Source organism: Phyllobates terribilis, unplaced genomic scaffold (genome assembly GCF_046119375.1).
Source record: "Phyllobates terribilis strain yellow unplaced genomic scaffold, ASM4611937v1 Scaffold_2__4_contigs__length_985480577, whole genome shotgun sequence".
Taxonomy (NCBI): Eukaryota; Metazoa; Chordata; class Amphibia; order Anura; family Dendrobatidae; genus Phyllobates; species Phyllobates terribilis.
Window position 1 is genome coordinate 378,835,810 of NW_027362762.1, and position 24,371 is coordinate 378,860,180.

The 24,371-nt window shown below is 42.6% G+C and overlaps 1 protein-coding gene across 8 annotated transcripts in view; it reads right to left on the minus strand.

The window, feature by feature from the left end:
- Positions 1-24,371, minus strand: part of MAP4K4 (mitogen-activated protein kinase kinase kinase kinase 4) — a 164,338-nt gene that overhangs the window by 58,484 nt on the left and 81,483 nt on the right. For all 8 annotated transcript variants that reach the window (XM_073664768.1, XM_073664773.1, XM_073664770.1 and 5 more), the window contains exons 4-9: positions 21,521-21,646; positions 20,216-20,326; positions 10,585-10,675; positions 5,300-5,430; positions 4,572-4,626; positions 4,406-4,484 (exon numbers count right to left, since the gene is read on the minus strand). In XM_073664768.1, the coding sequence (XP_073520869.1) occupies positions 4,406-4,484; positions 4,572-4,626; positions 5,300-5,430; positions 10,585-10,675; positions 20,216-20,326; positions 21,521-21,646 (593 nt within the window). The remainder of the gene's footprint in view (positions 1-4,405; positions 4,485-4,571; positions 4,627-5,299; positions 5,431-10,584; positions 10,676-20,215; positions 20,327-21,520; positions 21,647-24,371) is intronic.

Here is a 24,371-nt window from a genome sequence, read left to right on the forward strand (position 1 = left end):
CTTGGAAAGCGCTTTTGAAACCGCATGCGGAAATGCATGCGAAGAACGCTTCACTTCCGCTTGTCCCTGGCAGGAAAAACGCATGTAATATCCGCATGTACAATCCGCATACATTTTTTCTGCCAGGGAGATGCAGAAACACTCAGGAAAAATCCGAAGCATTTCTGCATCTTGGGCACTTAGCCATATAGGAGTAAAACAATTTTACCAGAGTACATCAAGAGACCTAAGACAAATGTGCAGTGGCAACTATAAAAAATAAAAGTGCATGTGAATTTCTCTGCAGCATTTTACCAGAAGGTAAGTGTCATGACACAGACATCAAACCTTAAACTGTTCTAAAACTTGAGGCGATATTCCCAACCTCACAATAAAGCAAGTTGGTGGCATTCGAAAGCTTTGCAGATACTTCATTGTGGCAGTCCTGGGTCATGCATTTAAAGGAGTAACTAAAAACTGAGGCAAAAACATGCTGAAGACTGAAAGAGAACTGCAATATCGGAAAATATTTTCTAACAAGAGAAAAAGAAAAAAAAAAAAAGATACTAGAGTGGCTGAATCAGACTCCAGGCCTCAATCAAAATGAATTTGGCAAGGCATAAAACAGCTGTTTACTTACAGCTCCACTGCAATGTACAGTGACTTGCAAAAGTATTCACTCTTCTGCATTTTCCGTGTTCTGCTACCTCACAACCTGGAATTTCAGTTGTTTTTTTTTGAGGGTTTGCATCAGTTCATGTAAAGAACATGCCTACAACTGTGAACGTTTGGCTTTCTTTTAATTGTGAAGCAAACAACAAATAGGACAAAATAACTAAAAACTTCAGTGTGTATAACTATTCACCCCCTAAAGTCAGTACTTTGTAGAGCCTCCTTTTGCAGCTATTATTACAACTGCAAGTGGCTTTGGATAAGTCTCTATGAACTTTCCACATCTTGCCACTGGGATTTTTTCCCATTCCTCAAGGCAACCATGTTTCACTGTGGGGATGGTGCTCTTGGGGCGATGAGCCGTGTTTGTTTGGTGCCAGACACAGTTTACCTTGGTGGCCAAAAAGTTCAATTTTGGTCTAATATGACCACAGCACCTTCCTCCATACATTTGGGGAGTCTCCCACATGTCTTTAGGCAAACTCAAAACGAGCCTTACAATTTGTGCGTGTAAGAAAAGGTATTTTTCTGCCCAGTCTTCCATAAAGACCACCTCTATAAAGTGTATGACTTATTGTGGTCATATGGACAGATACTTCAGTCTCTGCTTGGGAATTCTCTGCAGCTCCTTCAGGGCTACCTTTGTTCTCGGCCCTCCTTGCCCAGGCTGAGTTTTGGTGGGTGGCCCTCTCTTGGCAGGTTTGCTGTGGTACCATGTTCTTTCCATATTATGATAATATATTTGATGGTGCTCAGGACAATCATCAGAGACTGGGATTTTTTTTTTTATTTTTCTTAGAACCCAACCCAATTCTGACTTGTACTTCTCAACAACTTGGTCCTAGACTTGTCTGGAGATCTCCTTGGCCTTCATGGTGTTTGGTTGTCTTTTGATTAATGGTGTTGCAGCCTCTGTGGCCTTTCAGAGAAGGTGTGTACATACTGACAGACCATGTGACACTTAGATTGCACACAGGTGGACTTCCTTTGACTAAGTATGTGACTTATGAAGGTAATTGCTTGTACCAGAAGTTTTTAGGGGCTTCATAGCAAAAGGGGTGAATACATATGCACATGCCAATTTTTATTTATTTGATCCCATAAAAGCATTAATGCTGAATACCATCAGAATGGACAAATAGAGCAATCATAAAATTATATTTGGACTTAAGTTGATCCAAAGTGTTATGAAATTTCAAGGGGTCCTCAAGGAAGGCTTCATATTTCAACATTGTAATTGCTCTAAAAGTCCTTACTAACTTCCAAAAGGCAAATGAGGCAACTGTTGACTAGCAGATCAAACAAAAATAAAATTATGTATACAGAATATTAAGTATGCAAGCATTTGATACCTAATGTGAAAGCACACAGCATATGCCAACAACAAAGATGGGATGAATAAGCATTAAAATAATGCGCCTTCTCATAAAGCTTCACTGAAAATAATACATGTACATATGGAATGAAACAACTAATTAGATCGTTAGTAGGGTGCATTAGTAAAACGAAAATTACATGATGCTTCCAGTTGTGGCGGCTGTTTGTGAGGTAAATATACCAGCAAATAAAAGAAAATAATCACACCTTAATGAACAAAATGCACAAACCTGTCATCATATAACATTTCAGTAAATTGGTTTCAAAGCTACACAGTGTTCAAGTGGAGAGAAATAAAGCATTAGCGTGCCTAAATGCTGACAGAATCCACTGATGTTATGTCCTTAATGCATGTGAATGAGCCGATAACTTCTATTATATCCAAATGGCATTTATCCACGTACTAATTCGCTGGACAATGTACAACTAATCAAATAAACTAAAAAAAAAAAAAAAACACAACTTATTTGCCATAGGAAAACCTGTGCCATGTGAACAGAACCTTAAGCCACCTTATGGTATTTCAATTTATTTCTGTAGTAGATAAATAATAATATGTTATTTCTATTCTTTTGTAAATTCCAGGGGGTTGCTACAGCAGTGACTTACATGTCCTCTTTAGTCAGTACAGCCAAGCGTGTGTACTTTATGGCATCTGCTTTACAGCTATGGTAAAAAGCTCAGGGCTTTCTTAAAGGGAACCGGTCACGTCCTAGTTGCTATGTACACTGCCCCCATTGCTTTGTTAGTGTTGCAATGTACATCACTAACAAGCTGTTTTTATGAAAATCGGTGGTTGTATAATGATGTTATAACGTCTTATATACTTTGTCTTACCTGCTCGTATTCAGTCATAGGGGTGTGATTCTCAGATTCAGTCATGGGTGGTCGCCCCGTTCAGTTAGTGCTGGCTCCACCCATGACATCTGAATACTGCTCCTGGCAAGCGCTATGTTTGTGGGACGCATGCGCATTTGCTCACGTTGGGTCGCTGGTCCGGCGCATGCGCACTGAGGCTGTGTAATTACCAGCTTCAGTGCACACGCTCTGTGACCTTTGGCTTCCGGCGCATGCGCGGTCAATTTACGTGCGGTCACCGTTGCAGTGTCACTGCGCATGCGGTAACCGCACGATAATTTGACCGCGCACACGCTGGGAGCCACAGGTCACAGAGCGTGCGCACTGAAGCTGGTAATTACAGGATTCACCAGGATAATTCGATTATGGAGCTATCAAACTTGTCCAGTTTTTTTATTATTATTATTTTAGTGTTAAATGTTGCAGAAATTTGTAAATAACATTTAAAAAAAAAAAAAAACATTTTTAGTTTTCTGTTGATGGAGGTGTAAGAGGGCTTGTTTTTTTGCTCTGTGAGCAGACATTTTAATTGATACCATTTTGGGATCGTTATGACGTTATGATCACTTCCAATTAAATTTTTTTGCGGCATTCAAAAAAAAAAAAAAAGAAACCCACACCCTCACACCCCTTCTAACCACTAGCAGGTTTAATGTTTTCAGAACGGTTATTATTCTTATAAATTGTTATTACCCAATGTATTTTGTAATTTTTAGAGAAAAAACAAACAGTACTTTAAAATCCGCCAACAGGGAGAGACCAGTCACTCCGGGAAAGTGGGCAAGGAGAAGCGGCCAGGGACACAGCTTTTTGACTAGACTCCCACGCGGCTTGGTTACCTGCGGCTTTTAAAGTATGTTTTTCTTCGAAACATCTCAGTATGATCGCAGCCCGATGGCAGCATGTATCAGTTATCAGATTCCCTTTAACAAGAATTTTTTTTTTATCATTTTTCTTTTTAAGTCATATGGTATTTGTTGATTTTTCTTGCACCAAATTCTTGAAAAAGATGCATGTGGATTTGGCACAAAATAGAAATGGGCTTTGTTTTTTTACCTTTCTTCTGTGCCTTTTTAGACAAAAAGGTGCATGTTTTACAAAAATGTCACCTCTTGCAAAAAAAAGATTCAGACATGAAAACATAAAACCACTAATGGAGGGGGTGGTGGGTACTGGAGTACATTTGTGCAAAAAATCATTTTAAAAATGTTGCATTCGATGAATTTGAGGCAAGCATATGATAAACAAAACCCCCCTCCATATTGGCAAACATTAAAAAAAAACAAGCGAATACATAAAACAGACTTAACCCCTTCAAGATATGAGCCGTACATGGCTCCAAGTTAAAAGAAGAATTTGACTCAAATCAAAAATATGCTAATCCAATGCTAAATTTAAACAAAAAAGGCAGATGTGCAACAATGACTCAGGCACGTAGACCAGATCTATTGGTAGTCCTTGAGCATTTTCCAGGGTAATAGGGAAGATCGTCCAGCATGCGAGGTCATCAGAAACTCACCATTTCTTTGATTTTAGCCGTGGAGGAGGATTTCTCGGGATAAGGAACAGCGCTCTCATTGGGTGCATATCACAGAGGGCTTTGGAAAAATAAATAAATGTCAATTGGACGGCATAAAACAATCTGTATGGAATCCTTCATCATAAACCACATCATTATAACTTACGGGGTGCTCCTTCTGCCATCTCAATAGCTGTGATACCACAAGACCAAAGGTCACTCTGTAATATTAAAAAACATCTTCAGTACCAGAAAACCGTTTTTATTGGAAATTAAAAAAGGAGCAATTTTTTTTTTTAGTATTTACATAAATCACTCATATTAATGAATTTAATCATAAATCATCACCAAGAAATAAATGACAGACCGGCTTACTGTAGGTTTCAGATAAAACATACTTTAAAACGGCAGCCGGAATAAGGTGACTAGTCACAGAGGTATTGCCATGCTGCCTTCTCCCAGCCCAACTTACCGGGATTGACAGGTCTCTCCTGAGGTGTGTATAGGGAGAGACCTGGTATAGTAGCTGAGCAGAGCGGGGAGAAGATGGCGAGGACGTAACGGACTAGTCAGCTCAGTGCTGCAGCAGTTCATAGCAAACCATGCATGTCTGCAATAACACAGTTGGTGTCCGATTCATTCGGCCCATAGCTCAGGCATCATGAGTCAGCTGATTGTTCCCTTTAAGCAGTAATTGTACAAAACAGTCTACAGTGGTCAGTCATATGTAACCTACAGATCATGCAGCACCGCCCCTCAAGCCTACTGCAAATGCTGCCTACAGAACGTGGCAATGGATGACACTGACATGGGCCAAATAAACCAAGAGTTGACCTCTAAATTCAGTAGTCCAGTTTTTACATTGCCCTACTAAAATCAAAATATTCAACTTACTCTGTAATCGTAGGTAGCATCGGGGTTCTCATCACAGGCTATAACTTCTGGGGCCATCCAATATGGTGTACCAATAAATGTATTTCTCCGACCTACTGTCCTGTCCAACTGTGCGCTGACACCAAAATCCACTATAGGAGACAGAGGAGCACACATTGAGGTATTGAGGTCTTGAAACACATCTAGGTAAAGGTTGCCTAGTCAGCTGATCTATAAGCTGTAAAGTGTTCTCAACGCTCATTAGGAACTCATCGGATGACATGTAATCAATATCATTTTGCACCACTGCATTACCTAAAAGGAAAAAAAATTATGGAGAACAACATGATGTCCCCAATGGCTCATTTACATGGCCGTATCTATTGCACATTACTTACCATGAAAAATATAAAGATCATTAGAAAGCTTTGAAACACTTTTTTGCAATCCATATTCCCTCTATATAGTATATTTGCCAAGAGCTGGAAAAGTAATGCTGCAAAGTAATAAGACTACAGAAATATCAACTGCATTCATCCTTCAACAAAGGCTTAAAATGACACTGGGGATGTATATGCCATACAGACAACAGCACCCACAAGCTTTATATGAGGCTGCTAGAGAAGCAGCACAATCTGCCCCATGGCTGCAAACCTCTCACTAAATAACCGGGGGTTCACTGGATAGTTTACATTTAGTATAATTCACTCCCACTCCTCTAAGTATGTGACAAGACATAGTGGGGCCATGTGTGTCAGTAGGCTAGGTCTATTTATAATGACTGCAAGTCTGATGAAGGTCTGTGGCATGCTATACAAATAGGAGTTTGTCTAGTGGTCTCTCGACCATGAAAACAAAAATACGAAAATGGGGTCATTGCCCGAGATATGGTGTTTAAGCTTATAATAAAAAGATACACTGCTCAAAAAAATAAAGGGAACACTTAAACAACAGAATATAACTCCAAGTAAATCAAACTTCTGTGAAATCAAACTGTCCACTTAGGAAACAACACTGATTGACAACCAATTTCACATGCTGTTGTGCAAATTGAATAGACAATAGATGGAAATTATTGGCAATTATCAAGACACTCAATAAAGGAGTGGTTCTGCAGGTGGGGACCACAGACCACATCTCAGTACCAATGCTTTCTGGCTGATGTTTTGGTCACTTTTGAATGTTGGTTGTGCTTTCACACTCGTGGTAGCATGAGATGGACTCTACAACACACAGAAGTTGCTCAGGTAGTGCAACTCATCCAGGATGGCACATCAATGCGAGCTGCGGCAAGAAGGATTGCTGTGTCTGTCAGCTTAGTGTCCAGAGGCTGGAGGTGCTACCAGGAGACAGGCCAGTACACCAGGAGACGTGGAGGGGGCTGTAGGAGGGCAACAACCCAGCAGCAGGACTGCTACCTCCGCCTTTGTGCAACGAGGAACAGGAGGAGCACTGCCAGAGCCCTGCAAAATGACCTCCAGCAGGGCACAAATGTGCATGTGTCTGCACAAGTGGTTAGAAACTGACTCCATGAGGGTGGTATGAGGGCCCGACGTCCACAGATGGGGGCTGTGCTCACAGCCAAACACCGTGCACTGGCGCCCTGTGCTCTTCACAGATGAAAGCAGGTTCACACTGAGCACATGTGACAGACGTGACAGAGTCTGGAGACGCCGTGGAGAGCGATCTGCTAACTGCAACATCCTTCAGCATGACTGGTTTGGCAGTGGGTCAGTAATGGTGTGGGGTGGCATTTCTTTGGAGGGCCGCGCGGCCCCCATATGCTAGCCAGAGGTAGCCTGACTGCCAATAGGTACCAAGATGAGAACCTCAGACCCCTTATGAGACCATATGCTGGTGCAGTTGGCCCTGGGTTCCTCCTAATGCAGGACAATGCCAGACCTCATGTGGCTGGAGTGTGTCAGCAGTTCCTGCAAGATGAAGGCATTGAAGCTATGGACTGGCCCGCCCGTTCCACAGACCTGAATCCGATTGAACACATCTGGGACATCATGTCTCGCTCCATCCACCAACATCACGTTGCACCACAGACTGTCCAGGAGTTGGCGGATGCTTTAGTCCAGGTTTGGGAGGAGATCCCACAGGAGACCATCCGCAACCTCATCAGGAGCATGCCCAGGCGTTGTAGGGAGGTCATACAGGCACATGGAGGCCACACACAATACTGAGCCTCATTTTGACTTGTTAAAAGGACATTACATCAAAGTTGGATCAGCCTGTAGTGTGTTTTTCCACTTTAATTTTGGGGGTGACTCCAAATCCAGGCCTCAGTTGGTTAATAAACTTGATTTCCATTGATGACTTTTGTGTGATTTTGTTGTCAGCACATTCAACTTTGTACAGAACAAAGTATTCAATGAGAATATTTCATTCATTCAGATCTAGGATGTGTTATTTGAGTGTTCCCTTTATTTTTTTGAGCAGTGTACATTATACTGCATGAACTGTTAGGGTATGTGCACACGATGCAGAAATGAAGCAGAAAATTTCTGCATCATTTCTGCATCTCCCTGGCAGAAAAAACGCATGCAGATTGTGCATGCGTTTTTCCTGCAGAATACATGCGGATCCACATGCAGATTCACATGCGTTTCCGCATGCAGATTGACAAGCGCTTTCCAGGCGATTTTAGCATCACTTGGAAAGTGCTTGACAACTAGGTCACACTATATAAATCCATGCAAACAGCATGGATTTATATAGTGTGACCCGAGAGAGTGTATATACTTACCTCCGATGGTCCGCGCTGTCCTGCTCAATCTGTTCTCCCGGCTGCCGGCAACTTTGAATTGAAAGACCTGCCGACGTCAGCGCCACGTGACCCGTCACATGACTCTGACGTCACCGCAGGTCCTACAACTCACTGTAAGTGCCGGGAACCAAGCGGGAGCGCTGCGCGGGCCGACAGATGGTAAGAATACATTTATTTTTTATTTTATTCTTCTTTTACAGCTTTTTTAATGGTACCTGGGTGTGGATGAGACTCTCCTCTCCTCCACACCCGGGTACCATCCGCACATTAGAACGCACCAATTACGCAAGTACAAATGCTGTCTTGCGGAATTGGCGCGTTCTAATGCAAGTCAATGGCGGCGAAATCGCCGCGTTTCCGCAAAATTAATTGACATGCTGCGGATTTTTGACCGCAGCGTTAACGCTGCGGAAAAATCCGCATCATGGGCACAGCACATGCGGATTTCCATTGGGGAACATTGCTTCCCTTCTACCATGCGTTTTTCATGCGTTTCCGCGGCGTTTACGCAACTGCAAAAACGCCGCGGAAACGCATGAAATACGCATCGTGTGAACACAGCCTTACGTAATGTTTATGGAAACTCCAGTTAATACATGTCCTATTTGAGGAGTTGGACTACTTCGGTTAGCTCACCATGGCCTGATAAGCCAATTAGGAAAGCATGGCCTATCATTTAAGATCTCTCTAATCCAAAAGCTGCTTGAGGCATTGCTCTTAACAACTGAGAAATGACCAAGTATTTTCATGAGCAAAAAAATAGCATAGTATATCAAACATTTTAGGACATGCAATATATACTTTTTTTTTTAAAGGGAAATGATCATGAGAAAAAAAAGATACTTTCCCAAAGCCATAGTGCTAATCTGCAAGTAAATCACATTCCAGACATATTCAGCTGTCTAACTGGATTTTTGATTGAAGTGAGAAAATTAAAAGGGGTATTCACATCTTCAAGATCCTATCCCAATAAGTAGTAGATATTATTATTCCTAATAATAATATTATTAGGCTATGTGCACACGATGCGTTTTTAATGCGTTTCCGCAGCGTTTTTGCAGGTGCGGAAACGCATTAAAAACGCATGGTAGAAGGGCAGCAATGTTCCCCAATGATAATCCTCATATGCTGTGCACATGCTGCGGAAATTTCCGCTGCGGATTATCATTGCGGAAAAAAACGCAGCACTACCAATTATTTTGCGGAAGTGCTGCGTCTTCGCCGCCATTGACTTGCAGTAGACCGCATGGATTACGCATCACTGTATATGTAGATGCGTAATTCAAGCGTTCTAATATGCGGATGGTACCCGGGTGTAGAGGAGAGGAGAGTCTCATCCACACCCAGGTACCATTAAAAAAATCTGTAAAAAAAGAATAAAATAAAAAATAAATGTATACTTACCTTCTGTCGGCCCGCGCTGTACTCCTCCTTGCTTCTCGGCACTTTGCAGTGGATTGAAGGACCTGCGCTGACGTCAGAGTCATGTGACGGGTCACGCGACGCTGACGTCGGCAGGTCTTTCAATCCACTGCTGCCGGCAGCCGGGACCGAGCGAAACAAGACAGCGCAGGCCATCGGAGGGTAAGTATACATTTTTTTTTAACCACTCTCTCGGTCACACTATATAAATCCATGCAGTTTTCATGGATTTATATAGTGTGACGTAGTTGTCACAAGCACTTTCCAAGTGATGCTAATCGCTTGGAAAGCGCTTGTCAATCCGCATGCGGAAATGTCAGTGAATAACGCTTCATTTCCGCATGTCGCTGGCAGAAAAACGCATGTACAATCTGCATGCGTTTTTTTCTGCCAGGGAGATGCAGAAACGCTCAGGAAAAAATCCTGAGCATTTCTGCATCGTGTGCACATAGCCTTATTATTAATAATAAATAATAATAATAATCAGCAACTACCGCCAATTAGAAATATAGTAGTTTTTCTGACTCACTACGTCTCTTACCTCATGTGCAGGCATTGCAGGACCTTAGGTATCCATGGTTACGACCACTAATATAGTGACAGCTAGTACGACCACTAGCAACTAGCTGTCACTATATTAGAGGTCGTAACCATGGATACCCAAGGTCCTGCAATGTCTGCACATGAGGAAAGAGACGTAGTGAGTCAGAAAAACTATACATTTCTAATTGGAAGAATTTGCTAATATTATTATATTACACTTACTACATATTGGGATAGGATCTTGGAGATGGGAATACCCCTTTAAGTTATATTCTCTGTTAAGAGGCTTGCTTCCAGTCATCGGGGCGGAGGCAGCGACAGTGAGCAATCAGTGCTCTTGTCACAAAGGAAGAGCTGCAATCATACCCACTGACGCAGATTACAGCACTTGTGTACAGAGCACCGGCTGCCTATGGGGCCACCTACTTAACTGGAAGAGAGGCTGGAGAGAGAATAGAACTTTATTTTCTCTATGTAGCTATTGTTTTATGTAAATATTTTCCAGGATTTTGTTTTATTTTGGCTCAAAAATGTGTGCACCTAGTGATTATCTGTTATAGGTACCTACCCAGCTTCACCTCGGCATTCTCAGTCAGCAGCACGTTCTGTCCTTTGATATCCCTGTGAATTACGTGGTGAGCATGGAGATGAGCTAAGCCCTTAAAAAAAGAACACATGAAATAAAACAAAGTCTGAGTTTAGAGTGAACGTGATGAAAAGATGCAGCACTGACTTGTTGGGATATTATAATACAAAAGTCTGCTAAAATTACGAAAAAAATAATTAAAAAGCAGTGACAACCTGTGTGTTTAACCCATAGAACTTAATCCTAGTGTATTTATAAACGGGATGCAGCTGGCAATCAATGTGATGAACAATATAGAAACAACGTTAGGAACACAAGGTTGAGACAAAGTAAAGTCAGCGTTACAGCTGATGGGCCCAGAGGATAGTGGATGAATGTTATCTGCAGACTACCAGCTTTTAAGCAGGTGTTGGTGTAACCAAAACGCAAACAAAGTGCATTTATCAAACACATAAACCGGAAAATAGAGGTGCCTCTCACTAAATTAAAATATCATCAAAAAGTTAATTTATTTCAGTTCTTCAATACAAAAAGTGAAACTCATATCTTATATAGAGTCATTACAAACAGAGTGATCCATTTCAAGTGTTTATTTCTGTTAATGTTGAGGATTATGGCTTACAGCCAATGAAAACACAAAAGTCATTATCTCAGTAAATGACAATAATTAACAAAAATCACCTGCAAAGGCTTCCTAAGCGTTAAAAAAGGACCCTTAGTCTGTTTCAGTAGGCTTCACAATCATGGGGAACACTGCTGACTTGACAGATGTTCAGAAGGCAGTCATTGACACATTCCACAAGGTCCCAGAGTTCCCATTTTCATTTGGAAATCAAGGTCCCAGAGTCTGGAGGAAGAGTGGAGAGGCCACAATCCAAGCTGCTTGAGGTCAAATGTGAAGTTTCCACAGTCAGTGATGGTTTGGGGAGCCATGTCATCTGCTGGTGTAGGTCCACTGTGTTTTATCAAGACCAAAGTCAGCGCATGCGTCTACCAGGAAATTTTAGAGCACTTCATGCTTCCCTCTGCCGACAAGCTTTTTGGAGATGGAAATTTCATTCTCCAGCAGGACTTGGCACCTGTCCACACTGCCAAAAGTACCAATACCTGGTTTAAAAACAACAGTATAACTGTGCTTGATTGGTCAGCAAACTCGCCTGACATTAACCCTATAGAGAATCTATGGAGTATTGTCAAGAGGAAGATGAGAGACACCAGACCCAACAATGCAGACAAGCTGAAGGCTGCTATCAAAGCAACCTGGGCTTCCATAACACCTCAGCAGTGCCACAGGCTGGTCTCCTCCATGCCACGCCGCATTGATGCAGTAATTGATGGAAAAGGAGCCCCGACCAAGTATTGAGTGCATTTACTGAACATACATTTCAGTAGGCCAACATTTCAGATTTTAAAATCATTTTTCAAGCTGGTGTTATAAAGTATTCTAATTTACTGAGATAATGACTTGTGTTTTCATTGGCTGTAACCCATAATCATGAATATTAAAAGAAATAAACACTTGAAATAGATCACTCTGTTTGTTATGACTCTATATAATATATGAGTTTCACTTTTTGTATTGAAGAACTGAAATAAATTAACTTTTTGATGATATTCTAATTTAGTGAGATGTACCGGTATGTAAAAAATGTATAATCTCCATTCATACAGCAATATAATACAGTGCACATCTTACAAAGAAGAGGACAACTGTAAAATGTCACACACTGTAGGGTATGGACTTGGCTTGCTGCTTGCAATCAAAAGGATAGATGAGATTTTTTCAAAGTTCCAACAACAATTTCATGACTGGTGGGTTTAAAAACTTTTATGCCCAAAAATGACCAAAGTATTCTTGGAGTGATACCTTCATTGGCGAACCAGAAAAAAATATCTAAATGCAAGCTTTCGGAGCACAGAGGCTCCTTGTTCAGGCAATATTACAAATGAATTGATAAGACAAAAAGGCTCAAAATTGAAGAGATGTTACAGCAAGACATGGTGATGAGAGGACACTCATCACCATCAGTGACGGGCACATTCCCATGTAAAAACCAAAAATGCCAAATTTGTACCCACATATTACCATCAAATACAGTCTGCACACCAAACACAAATCAGGACTACAAAATCATGGATGTCTTTTCATGTACATCCTCCAATGTGGTGTACATGATACAGTGTACAAGGTGGCCGGAAGGAGTTTATATTGGAGAAACTATGCAAAAACTGCAAACCAGAATGAATTTACACAGATACAATTAAGAATGAACTGGACACGCCTGTGGGAAAACATTTCTGTGCCTCGGGACTGTATCCAGACACACTGGATCCTGGACTGGGACACTGGATCCAGAGATCTAAAAGTTTTAATACTGAAAGATAATTTCAAGGACGACAGACAGAAAAATTTGGGAATTCAAACTGATAAGAAAGATTCAGTCCTGTTGTCAAGGAATTGAGCAAACACCTGGATTTATGACTCACTACATGGATTCAATTCACACTTCCACCAGATGGTTTCCAGATTATTAAAAATTCCCACAGACTCGCCATTTGCAACTAAAAACCCTAAATTTGATCTCTGATTTATCATTAGGAGGCATCACCCCTTACACCTCATGAATAGTGAAGAGCGAGCATGCTCGCTACTGCTTGGTGATCGCCGAGTATTTCCAGGGTTGCTCGGCGGAAGCTCAGGTCCCCTCCCTGCAATGTTGGCGCCAATGAACATGCAGGGATAGCCTGCCACTCACTGTAATGCCATAGCCATGTTGGTTGTGGCATTACAGCGATTGGCTGGCCGCACAGCGTCATCAGGTCTATATCAGACCTGGCGTCGCCACGCTCGTCACAGTCACTCCGGATCAGACAGTGTAGGGAGAGCTGCTGCTGAGCTAGGGAGAGATTTGCTTGTTTCTAGTTAGTGTAAGTGTACCAAACTATGTTAGAGACACATATCCATCTCAACTAACAGTCCTTCTGAGGACTAATCCAGCTGCAGAGATATCAGTGCTAGGCAGGCAGGCAGGGTATATAGCAGACTGTAGTGCACATAGCAAAAGGGTCCATTCCAGTTCTGTCTGCTGGTGCTTTTACAGATATTTGTAGAAATAGCTACAGGTATCAGGGGCCAGGAATAATTTTTTTTGGCTCTTAATCCTGATTATTTGCTTTAAAAGCAATCCAAAGAACACAGTTTTTCTGCTCCATTTGCTTGTTATCACTGCAGATCTTATCACTGCAGTCCTTTCCATATTACAGCGCTAAAAATCCAGCTATTTAAATCTGTGTTTTCTCCATCACACGGATCACATATAAGTGCGCTGAAAATTCTGCCATTTCTGGCCTCCATTGAAATTTTGTTACAGTGTGTTAGCGAAGTTATTGACACCAGTTCGCTGTTAAAAATAGTTACTTACAGGCCAGCTATTTAAAACTGTGGTTTGTCCGTCACACGTATCACTGCGGTTCAAATTCAGCCATTTGTAGTGATTGTGGAAAATATTGTCCTCCATTTAAAATGGGCAAGGTGCATTGCAAGGGACGGGGAAGTGGACGTGATGGTGATGATGGTGCATGTAGAGGACAAGGCCGTGGGCTAGCTGAAATTGTGCCACAACAAACACCCACATCTTCTCACCTGACCTTCCTCTCTCAATTAATAGGGGACCACAGAACACCACTATTGAACACAGAGCAGTGTCAAAAAGTTATTGGTTGGAGAGCAGATAATGCTTCTAGTCACTTAGCCACCACCACCCCCCTGTTTTCCACACGGTCAAGTCTCCGTAGCCGTGAGTCTGGACTGCATGTTCCTCACCCTGATCCTCCTTCCTCCCACCATGCCGTGTGCCCAGAGACAACTGATCCCACACTTGGACACTCTGAAGAGCTGTGCACTATTCCACTTATAGATTCATGCCTCTCGCCCGGTTCACTTCAAGCGTGTCAAGAGGAGATCGCATGTAACGATGCCGAAATATTTGATCAGCCACGGTCACACGAAGGCGACGGTGGGAAAGTGTCACAAGAGGTGGACAATTATGAGACACAATTGCCAGAAAGTCAGGATGAAGACGAGGAGGTGGATGGTATAGTAACTGACCCAACATGGCAGGGGGACACACAGAGAGAGGACAGCAGCACACAGGAGGAGTGAGGCTTGGCACCACAACAGGCAGGAAGAAGCAGTGTGGTGGCCGCAGACAGAAGGCGGGCAACCTTTCCCTGTAACATCAACACGACGGAAGTTGACAGTACAACTGTTAGGTCTTCCAGAGTGTGGTTGTTTTTTAAAGACTCTGCCGATAACCCCAAAAAGGCCATTTGCACCATATGCCAGGCCAGCATCAGCAGGGTTAGCTAAACTACCAGCTTGACCACGACCAGCATGATCAGGCACATGGCAGCAAAGCACCCGACTAAGTGGGCTGAACCCCAGGGTCCAGGAACAGTGTCTGCGGGTGGCACCACTGCTTCTTCCGCTGTTGTGCGTGCAAGCCAATCCTCTGTCCATGTCCTATGTGAAGATGCCTCCTGCCCTGCACCTGTTGCACACTCTCAACTAGCACCATCAGCAAGCACGTCCACGTCCTTGTCCCAGTGCAGCGTTCAGTTGTCCCTAGCCCAGTCCTTGGAACACTAACGCAAATACGCAGCCAACACCCCATAGGCCACACTACTAAATTCACATTAGGCTCGTGGAGACGGAAACTTTCCGCAACCTGATGGTGGCGGCTGTCCCTGGGTACTCTGTCCCGAGCCGCCACTATTTCTCCCGGTGTGCCGTCCCCCCATTACACGAGCACGTGTTCCACAACATTGGCCGTGCCCTCAACACAGTTACTGGGAAAGTCCACCTAACCAGGGACACGTGGACAAGTGCTTGTGGGCAAGGACAATACATCTCACTGACGGCACACTGGGTTCACATAGTGGAAGCCGGGACCCAGTCGTACCTTGGGACAAAACACGTCCTCCCGACGCCGAGGATTGCGGGCCCTGGGTCAATCAGGGTTGCCCCCACATTCCACAGCTCCTGCACCTCATCCTCCTCCTCTTCAGCCTCCATCTCCGAAATGACATCAGTCACAAGCTGGAAGCACTGCAGCACTGCCTCAGCCAAGCGGAAATAGGCTGTGCTGAAGCTAATATGCTTAGGTGACAAACAGCACAACGCTGAAGAGTTGTGGACAGCTCTGAAAGAGCAGGCAGATCTATGGCTAACACCGCTGAACCTGCAGCCAGGAATGGACGTGTGTGACAATGGCCGGAACCTGGTGGAGGCTCAGAGGCGAGGCGAGCTCACACACGTACCATGCCTGGCCCATATGCTTAAACTCGTGGTTCAGCGGTTTCTCAAATCCTACCCGGAGCTGCTGGATCTGCTTGTCAAAGTACGCCGCCTGTGTGCCCATTTTAGAAAGTCACCTACAGCTTCCGTTGCCTTTGCAGTGTTTCAGCAGCCTTTGCAGCTTCCGGCTCACAGACTGGTGTGTGATGTTCCCACACGTTGGAACTCTACTACATTGCAGATGTTGGGAAGGATTTGTGAGCAGAAGAGGGCAGTTGTTGACTACTAGCATCAACAAGGCCGTCGGTATTCAATTCAGATTCCACACATAAGACCTCAGGAGTGGACATGGATGTCAGACATATGTACCATCCTCCAAAACTTTGAGGACTCCACCAAGATGGTGAGCGGCGATGACGCCATAATTAGCGTCAACATCCCGCTTCTCTGTCTTCTGAAATGCTCTCTGCTCACAATCAAAGAGGATGCATTGCAGACGGAGCACGATGAGATGGAGCAAGGAACCATACAGGGTGATTACACACAGCCAAGCCTCATCTCATCCCAACGTGGATTAGGTGACAATGAGGAAGAGGAGGAGGAGCTAGTTTTATGCACTATAGACGGTACTACCTGCAGAACTGTCTGTTCAGCGTGGATGGCCTCAGGACAGGAGGGAGGAGGAGGACTTGGAGAGCATGGTCAGTCATCCTCTTGGTGAGGACACGGAAGTCTTGCCTGGCACGCATGGCTGACTTTATGTTACGCTTCCTTTCCCATGACCTTCGCGTTCTCCAAATTTTGGGTGACAGTCATTACTGGTTGGTGACACTTCTAGACCCACGCTACAAGGAGAACTTTATATCTTTTATTCCAGAGGCAGACAGGTCTACTAAAATGGGGCAGTACCAGAAGGCCCCTTGTTGCTCAATTAAAAAAATTCCCATCTGAAAACGCTGGCAGCAGAGGGCACAGTTTATTGTACAGCCGAGAGAGACAAATGCAATCCAGCAGAGGCAGGGGAACACTTTCAAAGTTCTGGGACAGTATTCTCAGACCCTCCCATCTTACAGGCCCTGAGGCGCGGGGTACTCTCACAAGGAGTGCAAAGTTTGGGAAGATGGTGAGGAAGTACCTTGCCGACCGTACCAACGTCCTCCGTGATTCCTCTGTGCCTTATAATTACTGGGTATCCAAGCTGGACACGTGGAATAAACTGACTCTACGCCTTGGAGATCCTGGCCTGCCCTGCCGCTAGAGTTTTATCAGAAAATGATGACAGGTTGACTCTTATAAAAATGAATAAGAGCTGGATTGGGCCAGACTTCTCACCACCTAATGATAGCAGCATAACCTAAACTCAAAAACAGTGTCTTTTCTTGGGAGGTGTAATTCTATTCCCATGCACCTGTCTTCACACCCAGACATGGGTATACGCTTCCTGATTTTGTCTATTTTTGTCCTCCTCCTTATCCTCCATCACCATATCATTCACCACCATATCACCTCCTCTACGTGTCTTGCAAGGGGCATTGGAGTTCCTCCAAATTTTTGGCAGCGTTTGCAGTCACTGCATATGCAATAACAGTATAGGAGACCCACTCGTTAATAATGGGAACAACAAAGCATAGCCGGCTGATGGCTCTCTAAGAATAGTAAGGGCCGCCTGATGGCCCTATAAAAATAGGCTGTGACTTTCAGAGTCCCTCCATCATAAATGAAACAGGATGTGTCTGATGATGTCTCGCACACCACATGGCCAGATAAGGTTGTAAAATGTTGAAATGACATTTACCAGTGAATGCATTTGTCTTGGTTGAAAGCAATACATAAGTGCAAAAACGTGTCACAAAGGCTACGTGAGAACATAGCCCAAGGTGTGGAGGAGTATTTTTGTTGTTGTATATTTATTTTGCCTTATATACAAGTCATTACCCTGGAAAGGATGTTCCTTAACATATTTCCCAGGAAAATCCATTTTGGTTTAGTTTTTGTATGTTTTATTGTGAGTCCGTAAATGTGGCGTAATACCTCTGACAACGTTGTTGACGGCAGTGACCTGGGAGTCAGAAATGCTTCAATGGTCTTCCCCATGTTGTTCCCATGTAATTTGAGCACTGTTCCCACCGATTTTGGCAATTTTTAGGCCCTTTGCAGACCGCCGGGTGGAACAGCCTGAAAAATGCTCAAGCTTCCCGCAGACTTACATTGGGCTCGTTGCTCGGGTCGAGCACCCGAGTATTCTAATGCGCTCGACCCGAGCATAGAGCACCCGAGCATTTTAGTTCTCGCCCATCACTACTCATGAACAAATGTCTTGCGTTAACATCTCTTAAATGTTGTGCCTTTTGTCTTATCAATTCATTTGTAATATAGCCTGAAGAAGGAGCCTCTGTGCTCTGAAAGCTTGCATATATATTTTTTTTCTGGTTAGCCAATAAAAGGTATCACTCCGAGAATACTTTGGTCATTTTTGGACATAAAAGTATTTATATCGATTTTTCTGGCTAACACTGTACCACAATATAACTTTGTATTGTACATCATCACTGGTGGGAAATTCTAAGGGTCATGCATACGTCACTGGATTTCGGTCTGATCTCGGACAGCTAATGCATGGACTGACCGCAGGTCTCCCAACCAGAGCGCGATAGCCTCTTAGAAATAGATGAAGCGGTCAAGCTGAGATCGGGAGAGCTGCGGCCAGCCCGCACATTAGCGGTCCAAAAATCAGACAGAAATCCATGGATGTCTGCATGAGTCCCAACTCTCTCGCAAGGTGTCCTGATTGTGAGAATAATGCATCAAACGGGCTGGATTTCAGGATATCATGAGCCCACACACTCTATACTTTTCTAAAAAGAAGTAATATGAATATTACCAAAGTTAGGGAAGACATATATATGTTCAGCTTAGCATTTGGCCTAACCTGCATTAGTCTTACAGCTGCTACTATATGTAACCATTACTCACTACACATCATATATTACTAGTTGGGTCCAGGAACCATCATTGCAATGCCAGACACTACTATCGCTCTGCATGGCATCAATGTTGCTTACAATAGAAGTGCTCCAGCAATATACAGGTAACTGCCATGGATCTTGCTTAACATCTGTGGAGGTTTCACAACAAAATCCACATGAATTGTGTGTCCTCCTTATACACTAAAATTATTGAAATTTATGGGGAAAATTGTTGGCATTTCCACAACAGAATCAACATGCTGCAGATTTATAAAGTCACAACATGCTTGTTATTTTACAAGGAAACTTTCCACCAAGTCTGGATGGCGCTTTAAGATCTCATCTACATGTACTGTAATTTGCACATCAAAACTGCCTTATCTTAATTTGTCCTAAGAGGGTCAGCAACTGCATATGAGACTAGAGCGCTTAAAGAGTAACCATCCTTTTCATTTTTATTTCACAAATCAATAATGTACATGAAAATAAGCAACTTAACATTTCTTAAAATGAGTGAAATTTGCCTCTTTCCACTCCTGGATTGATCTTTCACTTCCAATACATAGGAAGTGATAGATTTATTTTTTTTTTTTATGAGATAGGAGAGGACCGTTGGTGCTTTTAAAATTCTATGGAGGGAGGAGCTAGAGGCAGGCACAGCCATTCTGCTGCAAGTTGACCTGAAACAGTCACAGTTCTCCATAGAATGTTATGAGCACCAACTGTCATCTAACTCCGTAATGGGAAAATCTGTATTTACTGAAGACACATTTTACAAGTGAACTAAGACTTGAGAATGAAAGATCAGTCCATGTGGAGAATAGAGAGGCTTTCTGTAATAGGAAATTACAACGCTTATTATTTTCTCGTTTATTTTGTTCATAAATCAATAGTAAATAATAACAGTGGTTACTTTTTAAAGATGTGCCATTTTTTATGTTAACCCATGGCATGTGTCCTAAAAAGAACATTATGTTTGTTTAGAGAGGTCAAAACATTCTCAACATCAGAGAAGAGTACTGCGCAAAATAGAAAAAAAATAAGTAGCTCAACTTCAGAAAAGAAAACTAGATTGTGTTTAACATTTGCTACAGTAATTAGAAAAATGTATAACTTAATAAAGAGGATGATTCCCAGCCAACAGCTAGTCTTTGTACATAGTATACTAAGGATAATTTACCCTCAGCCTGTGTACTTTTACATGAATGTAAGAAGCTCCTTTATGCTGTTAAATGGACCTAGAAACCTCCCCTTTAGAAGTAGCAGAGCTCTTAACCACATGATTAATATTTCAGAGGTGAAAAGAAAAAAAAGTTGCAGGCACACGTAAAAGAAAGCACATCTTCCTCACCCTCAGGATTTCACGAGAGATATAAGCAATCCAATCTTCTTTCAAACTGTTCCCCTTCGTATTCTTCACCAGGTCAGTGATTGAGCCAGCACCGCAGAACTCCATTACAAGCTGAGAAACCAAAAGCATTCATTAAGTACAGCATGGCACATGTACAGCAGCAAAGCCATAAAACAGTGGAAGATCCACAACTGCATCCAAAACAGGATCCACAATTATTACCAGAATGGTAGCAATACAATGGTCATATTGCTGCAGTTACGATGATCATCTATGGGAGTTGCGATATAAAAAATAAAAAAAAAATTATTTCCATGGCTGCCAATCCAACTTTTGTAACACCAGTTTCTATTAAATAAGAATTGTATTTTCTTTTTCAATAAATGTGAAAAGATGAATACATCTGGTGTCACACTCCCTAGCACAGTCATTGTATGGATCAGACTCATTCAACATACATTTTGATTCTTACTACTGGCTTGTTTGCTTACAATGCCCAGGGTGAGACAGCTTGACTAGGACCCCCACAACACACAGGAAATAAGGAGATTACCCTCCTAGGACCACCTAATTGTCAGGATTGAAAACAGGCCGGTATTTCATTAGAATTGCTCATGTTTGTTCTTTGGCTGTGTGCCCACGATGCGTTTTTGGTGTGTAGTTGCAGCGCATAAACGCTCCAAAAACGCATTGCATACCTTATCCCATGACTTCCTATGACATTCTGCAAGTTCTGTGCACATGGTCAGGATTTTTTCTGCGCAGATTTTACTCGCAGAAAAAATACGGACATGACCAATTCTTGTGCGTTTCTGCATGCGTATTTGCCTATACAATGCATTGGAAAAACGCATGGCAAATACGCATGCAAAAACGCATCAAATATGCATGTAAAAACCGCATGCGTTTTTCTGCCAAAGAGATGCAGAAATGCTCAGGAAAATGTCTGCTTCATTTCTGCATCGTGGGCACATAGACCGATCAGATATGAGCACTCCTTAAGGCTAAGGAAAGAAGCAGTTTTATTGGTAATTAGGGCGAATACACCACTGTCTAAAGGTCATTGTAACAAAGTCACGGATTTTTTTTTTGTACTAAAAACGTTTTTTTTTTTTTTTTTTTTTTTCCATTTTGTGGGTTTCTACAGAGTGGGTAGGGTTTAGTGGCATTTACTATGATTTGCACCAGAATTACTGTAGCTAATTTTCAGTTTATTAGCCCAGAAGTGTACCTAATTCAATAGAAGGTATGGGCTTTAATGCAAGGATGGTACATGAAATGAAATGGTATTGGTATTCAGCTTACCCATAGCTGATCATCATGCCCAGGAGGGCTCTTCTTGATAAAAGCACCATAATAAGTGGCAATGTTTCTGTGATGGGAATATTTCTTCAGCATATTGATTTCCAGTTTGATTTCTTCTTCTTCATCCTTTTTGAAAAAGAGAACCCATTAAATATAATCATGATGACATCACAAAATAAAAGAAAATCTATGGATTGGTGGGGGGAACTTAGGCACTTTTTAGCGTCAGTTCCTTTTGTGGCTGTGTTTCCAAAACTTGCTCCAAATTTATCAAAATTATCTTGCATGTAGTTTGACAAATTTGGCACATCTTTCAATAGAACACTTGTGCCTTTACTTACCCCCTGCTGGAGTGAGTTTGCAATTTACTAACTTTTAAAAAGTTACAATTCAATTCAAATGTGGCTTGTACTTTATTTGCACAGATAATCTGCCCAGTTTCCACCCACAAATGTATTTATTTATTTATTTTACACACAAGAGAAAAAAAATGCCACAAAGTCTTTCAAATATTCTCAGAGGAAATCCTGGTGGAGATCTGGTTTCATTTAGGAGCCAGTCAGACGATGGACATTGCAGTGGAAAGCACAAGGCCCCAGTGACCAGGCGTATAGGCAACTTATCTAGCTTTGAAATTAGTCCATCACATACGACCTCAAAGGGCAAGAAAAAAATTCCTACCATAATTACAGTGATTGTCACCCCGAAATTGAAACTGAAGAATTAAACTATTATGTAGGGGACTTAGCCCTATAAAAATCATATTAGCAGCATACTTTTCACTGTTATAACTAGTTTGAAAACTCTTTATATAACATAGGCAAATTGGTTTGGCTTTGGTGCACCCTTGGAGTGGCCTCCCTCATTTTGCTTACTGTGCAGCTCACTGACTGACAGCGCTCACTTGGCTGAAGCGAGCACTGCCTGAACGCCAACCCTCTAGTGCTGCGCATGCATGCTGACTATGCAGGAGTCACTGGGGTGCCCACAGTTTGGGGCGGGTCCCCCCTTCATCATTGCCTCCTGTCATAGAAGCAATGTCAGAAGTTAAGTGAGCAGCTTCAGAGGGGAGATCAGTTTTGTGCTCCTCCCGTGAGCTCAGTGCAGACATACTTTGATGTACTTAATACATGGGGAGCACATAAGTGATCTCTCCTCCCTCTAGGGGCACAAAATAATAATAAAGTTTTTATTTATATAGCACCAACATATTCTGCAGCGCTTTACAAATCAGACAATTTACATACATTATCAGTACTGTCCCCATTGGGGCTCACAATCTACATTCCCTGTCAGTATGTCTTTGGAGTCACCTCCCCTCCCCCTGGGAGCACGTACGGTCACCTCCCCTCCCCCTGGGAGCACGTACGGTCACCTCCCCTCCCCCTGGGAGCACGTACGGTCACCTCCCCTCCCCCTGGGAGCACGTACGGTCACCTCCCCTCCCAAGTGGCTGCAAAGGATCAGTGAGAGACTTAAAACACAAGCAGTAAACCCTTAAATGAATGAATCTGGTGTTCCAGTCTCAGAATTTTGATTCATAAATCAAAAACTTTTCACCCACAGTATTAGCACATTTAATGAAGAAATGTACTTGTAAATCATTCAGATTAAAACAAGAGTCTGGCAGGGACATAAGAAAGCCTTGTTACTTGGGTGAACTGATCCCACCTGATTGTAAGGGGAGACAGGAAGGCTGGTGTCACAGGAAGGATTACAAACACCATATGCTCATATTTTTCAAAGTCTAAATGCTCCTGAAATATGATACTCATGTCAAATCCTCCCTTCATTGTTGCCTCCTCTCTGTACTTGGCACAGTTTCAAAGGTAATCTGGTGTTAGAGCTAAACTAAATTTCCCCACAGTTTAATAAAAATATTAAATAAGTGCTGAAAAGGTATTTATAGACCTCTTATATTTTTACTGCTATACACATGTTACGGTGAAAAGTATGTAAACATCTAACCATTACACCCATATGAGTTCATTGGACACCCTAATCTAAAGCCAGAGGGATGCCAATGACCCCTGTGTGCCTGCCATTATGGTGTTCTGATAGTGTCCAGCCTGTGATTGGGCTTCATAGGAAAATGTGATTTTCAGAAATAACCCTGTTAACCTGCAGATTAACCCTATATCTGTAGGTTAACAGCGTTATTATGATGCCCGGCAACTGCACGCAGTCAAATGCAGCGGGGAGAAAATGAACTTTATTCTCCCCACCAGCATTCAGTATTCAGCATTCAGTCATGGGGGTGGGGATGCCGTGGGTTCACTTATTGCTTTGAGAATACAGAGTGGCAGCTGTAATCGCTTCCCCGCCCCCGACTGACAGCCGGCCCTAATGCCGGAGGCACGGTTACAGCCGCCACTCCGTATACTCAGAGCTGGTGACTGAACCGGCACCACCCCCCACCCCCTTGACTGAATAACGAATGTTGGCAGAGAGAATAAAGTTAAGTTAATTTTCTCCCCGCTGCATTCGGCTGTGTGCAGGCGCCGGGCAGCATAATAACGCTGTTAACCTGCAGATATGTGGTTAATCTGCAGGTTAACTGTGTTGTTTCTGGTGACAAGTTCCCTTTAAAAGGTAATGAACCCGACCAGTAAACACAGTGATAAAACAAAAAAAAAATTGAAGCGGCCTCAGCAACACCACTAAAAAACACAATAAAAAAATAAATAAAAGAGTTGCATCTACTCCAAAATGTTGTAAAAAAAAAAAAAGGCAACTTGCCATGCAAAAAGAAAACAAGCTCTCAGACAGCTACAAGACTGGAAAATGAAAATGTTACAGGTCTCAGAATAGTGTACATTGCATGATAAAATGGATGATGTCATTCAAAAGT